At 53.2% G+C, this 9,312-nt stretch overlaps 1 protein-coding gene across 4 annotated transcripts; it reads left to right on the top strand.

Moving 5' to 3' along the window:
- The first annotated feature begins 961 nt into the window (after positions 1-961).
- TPM2 (tropomyosin 2) lies at positions 962-8,570 on the top strand. 4 transcript variants are annotated; one of them, XM_090274393.1, is made up of 9 exons: positions 962-1,238; positions 1,684-1,809; positions 4,856-4,989; positions 5,085-5,202; positions 5,300-5,370; positions 5,511-5,586; positions 6,082-6,144; positions 6,312-6,381; positions 8,422-8,570. In XM_090274393.1, exons 1-9 carry the CDS (start codon positions 1,125-1,127, stop codon positions 8,502-8,504), a joined length of 855 nt encoding a protein of 284 aa, XP_090130519.1. In that variant the 5' UTR covers positions 962-1,124; the 3' UTR covers positions 8,505-8,570. The 4 variants fall into 4 exon arrangements, with proteins under 4 accessions (XP_090130519.1, XP_090130518.1, XP_090130517.1 ...); XM_090274392.1 differs by lacking the exon at positions 8,422-8,570 and adding an exon at positions 7,359-7,690 and having other exon boundaries at positions 968-1,238; XM_090274391.1 differs by lacking the exon at positions 5,511-5,586 and adding an exon at positions 5,833-5,908 and having other exon boundaries at positions 970-1,238.
- The last annotated feature ends 742 nt before the right edge of the window (positions 8,571-9,312 follow it).

Below are 9,312 nucleotides of genomic sequence, written 5' to 3'. Positions count from 1 at the left end.
AGAGAGGAGTCCGCAGAGGAAAATGGAGAAGGGAGGGCGCGCGGGGCAACAGGGGAGAGGGGAAAGCGGGGGCGACGTAGGGGGTGGCTGGAGAGGCGGTCGAACTCCTGAGCTTGGAGGGGGGCGAGAAGGGGCGAACAGGGACGCGTCCCGGGTGGGGTTGAGGGCGGGCGGCGCGCGTGTACTGCTCAGCTGTAGCAGCGTGGAAAATATGCGGGGCACGTGGGGGCGGGGCAGGAGGAGCGGGGAGTTGGGTTCCTAGCCGCCGAGCGACAGTAGAGGAGAGGCACTGGCTCCAGGGGCTGGGGCTGGAAGGGGAAGCGAGGGGACGAGAGGTCAAGCCCAACCTCGGGGCACAACCCGGGCCACGCTCTGCACTGCGACCAGGGCTAGCTCTGGGCTCCCTTCATGCCTCAGTTTCCCCAAGTCCCCGGTGAGACTTTCCGTTATCGCTACCATATCGGTAACCTAAATCCAGAGCCTGGGACTCAGGGTAAACTGAGGCACTCGAACCGCGGAGGAGCCCCGCCTCCCAAGAGACATTTAATCTGGGGGGATTTACAGGAAACTTCTAAATTAAGGGCAGCGACTGCTCCAGCTAAGGGGGGTGAAGGAGCGCGCCGGTCCCTGTGCCGGGGCAGCTGCCATGAGCTCACGCCCCGAAATAGCCCCAGGGGCCCCAGCCGCAGCTGCCACTGGGCCGGGCTGTCACTCAGAGGAAGCGCGGAGCCCCCCAGCCCAAGGGTCCCCTCCCCTCGGCTCCACTGTGTTAGGATGTTTCAGCAGACTGTCAGGGCTATTTTCCCTTCCGACGGCTCTGGGGGAGGGGAAGTAGGGGAGAGGCGGGGCCTCAAGGAGGCGTTCCCGAGGGGGTGGGCGCAGGGGGCGACCGCGCCCCCTGACCAGGCATTGCTTCTGCCCCTACAAGGTTTGGGTCGTGGTGGGGGAGGGTCCCGGCCCCCGGCTCCGCCCGGTCTCTCCCCGCCTTTTAGGCACTCGCGCGGCTGGAACAACCCAGTTCCGCTAGGTACTCCTCGCTTGACACTCGTGCGCCCAATCCGCGCAGCCAAGCCCATTTCTCCCGGTCCACACCGCCGCAGGCCTGCCCCTGCCCCACTGCAGCCATGGACGCCATCAAGAAGAAGATGCAAATGCTAAAGCTGGACAAGGAAAACGCCATCGACCGCGCTGAGCAGGCCGAGGCCGACAAGAAGCAAGCTGAGGACCGCTGCAAACAGGTGGGGGCCCAGGGCCTGGTGCAACTCCCCGCCCCACCCCACCCCAACGAGTGGGGTAGGCCCCGCCCTGTGTCCCCTATCCAAGGGCCTGCTCTCCAAGGCTCTCTGCCGTCGAGTGGAGAAATTAGACCTTCACAGTACCCCCTGGGGACCTAGCCAGAGCCACAGTTCCTAGCACCCACCATGGCCTGGGAAGCCACTGTCCCCCCAGTTTCCACTCCTGCCCTTGCAGAGCAATGATGGGCCCTGCTTCTTGAGTCTGGAAGCTCTCTCTACCCACCCCCACCCCGCCCCCAGACCCTCCAACAGCCCTGGCTGCACTGCCCCTCCTCTGCTATCCTTCTTCCTCCCTGATAGCCTCTAAATATCTCTTAGTACCCCTTCACACACACCCCTGCCTCCTCCTTGAGCCTGGGCCTGGCTAACGGAGGTTCCTCTCTCTCAGCTGGAGGAGGAGCAGCAGGCGCTCCAGAAGAAGCTGAAAGGGACAGAAGATGAGGTGGAAAAGTATTCAGAAGCAGTGAAGGACGCCCAGGAGAAACTGGAGCTGGCCGAGAAGAAGGCCACCGACGTGAGTGTGGATCTGGGGGTTGGTAGGAGAGTTAGCAAACTGGGAGGGGTCTTCGATATGAGGAGGAAGGAAAAAGGGGATCTAGATATCCCAACACCAGGACAGAAATGTTTTCCTCTTAGGAACCCAGGCCAGGGCAAGCTTGCACAAATAATCTGAGTTAGTGGGAAAATCAAAACCACCTACCACTTTCCCCAGAGGACATAGATTTGTAAATCCATTTGGCTCCAGCTCTTTGAATGTACAGTGATCAGACAGTGAGTCATCGTGGGGGTGGGTGATACAAGAATTTACCATCCACCTCAATTAATCCTCCAGCTGAAAATGGAGAGGAGACTACAGCAACATTTGTAGGTTTGTTAGGCAGGAGGGAGGGAGGAATCTGACTTGAGTTACACTCCTGGGGGGGCATTAGAAATTCCCTGGCTTTGACCTCTGGCTCCAGTGGCCCTGCTGTGCACTGGGGCCCCAGCTCAGGTTCTAACAGCCCCTCATTTACCCTCATTAAGCTGTCAGCCTCAAGACCATGCCAGGCCACGGGGCAAAGGGGCAGGGCCACAAATGTCAGGGCAGCCACTTTGGCAGGTCCTGCTCACTCAGATTTCTCTGCCCAGCTCACACCCCCTAACCAGACTTCTCTACTTCCTATCATTCCCAACCCCCACCTTGAGGTAGGAGAATGGTCATACAACTTTGAACATGGTTACTTGTACCATTCTCTGCCTCAGTTTCCCCATTTGCCTTGAACCCAGGATTGTTTTAAGTTTAAGATGAGCCTACTGTTGCGTTGGGTGGATAGGGGGATTAGCATAAACACGGTCTGACCATGAAGTCAGAAATGACATTACTGTTTGTGTTGACCATTATCCATGTTCCCTGTTCCCCAATCTCCTCCCCCCATTCCCACCCTGGGCTGATTTCTCTGACCTCCAACCTTCGGTTTTGCTTCTCTACCAGCCCTGGCACTCAGGAGGGAACTGACCTGCAGCTGCTAGCAAAGACAACCCTGGCCATCTGACACTCTATAAATAACCAAGGCCCAGTGTAGCTGGAGGCAAGACTGGAAACCCAAGGAGTAGGGTGGGGGCTGAAGGGAAGGAGGGTGGACAGGGACAGAGCTGGGGAAGCAGGACAGCAGTGCCAGAGTAGAAAGGGAACTACTGAAGATTATATTGTGACCTTGAACACAGTATTTACAGTTCCTTCCTCCATTTCTCCCTTCTCTACTGCTTCCTATGTGTCCAGTGGGGACAGTAGTGCTGGTCTGTGGTTATGGAGCAGCATCCATAACCGGGAAGAGCTTGAAAAGCAGAAAATGGTAAATGTCAGTCCCATCATGAGGACCCCAGGACTTCCTAGAGTTATAGAGTCTCATCTCTCTCTAGAGTAGACACCCCCAATGTCCCCATATTATTCTTCCCAACCCCCAGTGCTGTCCCCAGAGTCCTTCCACACTGAGTCATCTGGCCCTGTGCCTGTGATGGGCTCTTGTCACTGTAGGTGGCCTTCAGCACCTGGAGGACAAGCTACTACTTTCTATATATGGTACTTTGTTTCCCCCACCCTACAGTACCACCCAGGAAATGCTTTCAACCCCCTCTGCCCCAGTGCTGCCACCCATCTCTTTCCTCTCTCTCACTTCTTTCCCTGCACTGATCCTTTCTCCTCTCCAATCTTAAATCTCAGGGTCTCTGTCTTTGTCTCTGAGGGAGAGCCAGGGATAACCTAACGTTTATGAAGTGTGGACTCTGCAGGCAGTGTCCTCAAGTGCTTTTTGCATATTATTTTATTTCCCAAAATTATCAAATCATGTGGGAGCTTAAAAAAAAATCTAAGTTCCTGCCCTTGATATCTCAGTTCAGTGGATCTAGCAAGGAGCTAGAACCCTGGCTGGTGGCTCGGTTGGAGCCTTGTCCTGTACACCAAAAGGTTGCAATTTTGATCCCCGGTGGGGGTGCATACAGGAGGCAACCAATTGAGGTTTCGCTCTTTCTCTCTCCCTTCCTCTCTCTCCAAAAGCAATGAACATATCTTCGGGTGAGGATTTAAAATAATAATAATAATAAAGGAGCTAGGGAACCTGTTTAATTATATAAGCCTCTTAGATGGTCCTGTTGATTAATCAAGTATTAGAAGTACTGTGTTGTCTCAGAACAGACTATAAAGAAGGAATTGCTATTGTCAGCTCAGATTTTAAAAAGAGGAAATTGAGGTTTAGAGAGACTAAATAAGTTGCCCAGGTGTTGAGTGGCTCACCCGTGGCTCAAAGACAACTGTCTGACTCAGAGCCCATGCTCTTAACACCGAACTGTATGTACTGCTTGTCTCATTTTCCTTTGTTGGGGCCCGCCCTTCTTGCTCTGCCCTCTCTTTTTCTCGAGGTATCATCAGTTTTTATGGAACTTTTCCAAAACCACCATGGTTTTGCCTCTCTATTTTAGGATCAGTGTCACAGTATCTGTCACTCACACTGCCCTTGCACCACCCCCAGTTGTCTCTCTGCCTTGGCAGGGAACCCCTTGCTACGGCCATGGATGTCCCATGCAGGTTTGGCTTGCCTCCTCCAGAGCCCCTTTCCGGGAGTCTGCCTGGCAACTGGTGACATCACTTGAGCTTGATTACATGGTTGGCTATTTTTAGCAGCGTTGAGGGCTGGTTGGCCTGTTTCTTCCCCACCCCCTTACCTGGGCCCGGCTCTGCTGTGGAATCGGGGCTGCCTAGACTTGGTCAGGGCACTTAAGAGTGTTCCCTGACTGGTCAGAGGGACCTGCATACAGATAACTATCGGGAGCCTAACTATGCACAGTGCCTGAATTGGCCTTGTAGCAGGGAAGTGGAGCTTCTCGAGGAATGAATGCTATTTGGGGCTGGAGCATAGACTCTGGGCAGAAGATACGTGGTTAATTAGGGGGTAAAAAATAGGTTTAAATCTGGACGACAGGAAGCCTAGGTTCTTTCTAATAAGAATCTTACCATCCTCTGAAGCCTCGCTGATCCTCATCCAGGGTTGATGAAGCCTTTCTGATCTCTAACCTTTGACCCACAGGCCGAGGCAGATGTGGCCTCCCTGAACCGCCGCATTCAGCTGGTAGAGGAAGAGCTGGACCGGGCTCAGGAGCGTCTAGCTACAGCCCTGCAAAAGCTGGAGGAAGCTGAAAAGGCAGCTGATGAGAGTGAGAGGTGGGCAGGGGGCCCTCAGGGGTGGAGCCAGGGAGGCGGGGGAGGCTGTCTCTGCTGGTCCTGACCCCACCCCCACTTCTCTTCCCGCCTCTCAGAGGAATGAAGGTCATTGAAAACCGAGCCATGAAGGATGAGGAAAAGATGGAGCTGCAGGAGATGCAGCTGAAGGAGGCCAAGCACATCGCTGAGGATTCAGATCGCAAATATGAGGAGGTGACAGCCCTGCTCCGCTTCCTTCTCACTCCCAAGCCCCAAACATCCCCAATCATTCACCATAGACCTGTTCCTTTTCTCTCCCCTCTCACTCCAGGTGGCCAGGAAGCTGGTGATCCTGGAAGGAGAGCTGGAGCGCTCAGAAGAGAGAGCTGAGGTGGCTGAGAGGTAAGGAGACGCTGGTGCGGCAAGTGGAACTTAGCTCGAGCCCATGGCTGTGGGGCACTCTGCACGGCGGGGAGGCAGCTTCTCAGACTTGGGGCCATAGGGACAGGTTCTGTCCCCTGACCCCTAACCGCTGCCCCCAGCCGAGCCAGGCAGCTGGAGGAGGAACTTCGAACCATGGACCAGGCCCTCAAGTCCCTGATGGCCTCAGAGGAGGAGGTAGTGACCTCTCTGGACCTTTCGGGACAATGGCATCTTCTCCCGTCTCACTTCCCCTCCATCTCAGGCTGCTCTCTCTCATCTGCTGGGGGTTGGGAAGGGCCTGGGGCTTCCAACTCTGCCTGCTGTCACTCTCACAACTTTGCTCTTCTCTTCTCTCCTCCACCCCTCCCCCACTGTGCCATCATCTCCACTGTCTCCCCACACTGTGCCTTCACACCCCATCCTGCCACACACACCCTGCAGTAAATGTGGGGACCTAGAGGAAGAGCTGAAAATTGTTACCAACAACTTGAAATCTCTGGAAGCTCAAGCGGACAAGGTAGAGGGGGGTAGAAGGGCAGTGAGGATGGGGTCCTGCAGGGAGGTGACAGGCCCAGGCAGGGTGGGGCTGGGTGTTCCATGGAGACAAGATCATGAGTAGTCTGTGGGGCTCTGGAGAAATGAAGGATTTGCGGAGGCAGTCTACTAATGGCATGTATATGTCCTTAAAAGTATTCCACCAAAGAAGATAAGTATGAAGAGGAGATCAAACTGCTGGAGGAGAAGCTAAAGGAGGTGAGAGTCCTACCAGTCTCCACCCTCCCTTCAAGCCCCCCAGTCCCTACCAGAGACTTCCTGTGGCGGGAAATTTGGAGGCAGGGATGGAAGAGAAGATTGACTTCAGTGAAAGTGTCTGGAAGGGCCTCACTTTTTGTCATTTCCACGCTTGCTTTTACTCCCAGGCTGAGACCCGAGCAGAGTTTGCTGAAAGGTCTGTGGCAAAGTTGGAGAAAACCATTGATGACCTTGAAGGTAAAAGGGATATCTCCTGTACCCCCAAAACTGCACTCCCCATGACTATCAGTCTGTCCCTTACCTTCACATCCCATTATATATGCCACCGAGAAATTAGGTTTGGACCACCTAGTGCTCCACAAACTCTGGCGGTCAGTGCCTACTGTTTAAGCACTGTAACCGGCTACAACCCCAGTGCTTCTCCAACTTGAGTGTGCTTGAGAACCCCCAGAGGTTTTAAAATGCAGGTTCCTGGGTCCTACTCCGACATGATTGCTGACTTTGGGCTGGAGAATTTTTATAGCTAACAAGCTCTCAGTAAAGCTGGTGCTGCTGATTGTCGTCAGATGCCACTTAGAGTAGCACTGATCTAGACAGTTCTGTCTCCAAGTGCAGCATGGTAGAACTATATATCACAGAGACTTCTTTATTACACAGAGAGCTATTTGGTTTAATATCTAGTGTTTGCAAGACAACAGTAATGAAAAGTATTATTTTAAGCTAGATTTGGTGAAAACAATCATCCAGGTATTTGCTAGTCTATGACTGTTTCTCACTATCATCAACATTGTGCCTAAAACTGTCTTTTCTTTCTATTGTACAATGACCCTTCACTTTCGTAGTTCCGATCTCTCTTGCTTCCAGTCTCAGGCAAGCTTCAATTTTATCTCCAACTTTATAGGATTTTAGATTTTTCTGGCTTTAGCACCCTCCCCTTGAAGAAAGCACTCCTGCTTATCCAAAGCACTGTGCCCCGAGGTCCCTAGAGGAGGCAGGAACGTAGGGTACAGAGAAGGACAAAAGAGACTAGGTACACAGAGTGGGGCAGGGAGCCCTTACAACTGTCTAGCCTGCTCTCTGACCTGGCTTTCTTACTGATCTTTGTCCACCTCTCTCTGATTCTTGTTTTCTCTTTCCATTATCCTCCTCCTTCCTCCCCTCTTTCCTTCTGTTCCCTCTCCCCACACTCCCACCCATCCCTGGACCCCCTCCAGATGAAGTCTATGCACAGAAGATGAAGTACAAGGCTATCAGCGAGGAACTAGACAACGCACTCAATGACATCACCTCTCTCTGAGCTCCTCACCAATGTGGCCCCCTCGGCCCCTCTGTCCTCTCCTTTCCGCTCTCTCTCTGAGGAGGGATCAGCCAGGAGGAGCAAAACTTGCCAACATCGTACAGCCAGACTGGGCATAGCCTAGGAGAGCACCCATCACATGTGCTGCCCACCCTGGCACTTGCTTCTTCCTTCTATCAATCCACTCCCCACCTCCACCCACCAGCCTCTACCTCTCTCTACTGCTTAATAAACTCAACTTGGTCTCCATGCTGTTTTCCTGCCCTCCAGAGAACACTTCCTTCACCCCCACAAAAGCACTGCTGAGACTTTGGCTCTTATGGACACCCCCAATCTTGTGACACCCACAAAACTCTGTTGCCCACACCAAAATCCCTTCTGCATGGGCACTCCCAGTCTGCACTCTGTCACTGCTGCATGTGGGTATGATGACCCCATCGGTCATCATGAGCCTTCTGGTGCCCTGCAGCCCAGGCCTGGCACTGACCTCAGAGCACTGAGCTGGGGTTCAAGGATCTCTAGGAATGACCAGAAGGGAGATGGGGTGGTGAGGTGCAGGGGAGGGGCAAGAAGGCTGTGGAAGGTCTGAGATGAAGTTTGGAAAAACACTGGATTCCAGCCACGTGGGGTTTTTACTACAGGTCTATTTTCTGCCTCATGTCTGTCTGCCCTTCCCTTTCCTGGCTCAGTCTTTGTCTTTCCTTCTGTTTCCAACTCTCTTAAAACTTCTAAAGAAGGAAGATAAATTAGTTTATGATTCAGGTCTTCCCATCCCACCTGTAAGACCCCAAAGCCTTGAATGAGGTATCCATGTCCGTCCTGGTCAATCCCTCCATTTGCCCCTACCGCAGGGATGTCAGATCCCTGAGTGCTTGTCTTCATGTGCCTCCAGCCCACTCCATGTCTATTTGTCACATCCCCTGTCCGTGCCTCCCCATGTGTCCCCCCTCCCCCTCCTTATGTGCTGCTTCCTTTCACAGAGACCTTGGCCAGTGCCAAGGAGGAGAACGTGGAGATTCACCAGACCCTGGACCAGACCCTGCTGGAACTCAACAACCTGTGAGGGTTGGCCCTGCCTCCAGCCAGGTGTAGTTGCTGTCCCAACCCAATAAAACGAATGTTACTGGCATCACAGGGCCCCGTAAGCCTTTCTTTGGTGTTGGCAATGGTGGTGATAGTTCTCCAAAGTGGAAAAGGCTGAGAGGATGCCTGAGGGGAGCAATGGAGTTGGAAGGACCCCTGCATGAGCAGGGCCTTGTTCCATGCTCTGTGACAAGACTTCCTTTTCGATGATAGCCAAGGGGTGGGGGTGCCATGCTCATTTAGGAGGGTTTGTGAACAGGCTGTGTGAAGCAGAGAGGCTCTGGGAGTACATCTTGGCCCTTAACTCCCCAAAGGGCAAAGGAGCTGCTGTCAGCATCACTGCTCCATTCATTCCAGCATGCGGCAGAGCCAGACCACACCATCTGAAGGCAAAACTGCAAAGCTACATAGATTCTACTTGAACAGGGTAAAAGCCCAAAAGCCTCAATGTGATTTTAAGCTTAGAGACAGAGCCTGCCCTACCCCCAGTCACATACACTGGTCTACACACACACACACTTGGCCTTGTCAACAATCTCAGTCATTTGTGCCCCCTTCCTGGTAGCAGAATGCCTGCTCCCCACTGAAGGTGTCCATGCCCTAATCCTTTGAAAATGTTAGCTTACATGGGAAAGGGACCTTGTGATTAAATGAAGGATTTTGAAATGGGGAGATTATCCTAGGTTATCTGGATAGGCCCAATGTAATTACAAGGGTCCTTATACGAGGGAGGCAAATATGTCAATAGCAGTTGTAGGAGATGTGACAATGGAAGCAAGAGGTGAGAG

Source organism: Furipterus horrens, unplaced genomic scaffold (assembly GCF_987537825.1).
Source record: "Furipterus horrens unplaced genomic scaffold, mFurHor1.1.pri manual_scaffold_4, whole genome shotgun sequence".
Classification (NCBI taxonomy): domain Eukaryota; kingdom Metazoa; phylum Chordata; class Mammalia; order Chiroptera; family Furipteridae; genus Furipterus; species Furipterus horrens.
The sequence above is the reverse complement of the archived record's forward strand: the minus strand, read 5'-3'. Positions and strand labels throughout refer to the sequence as shown.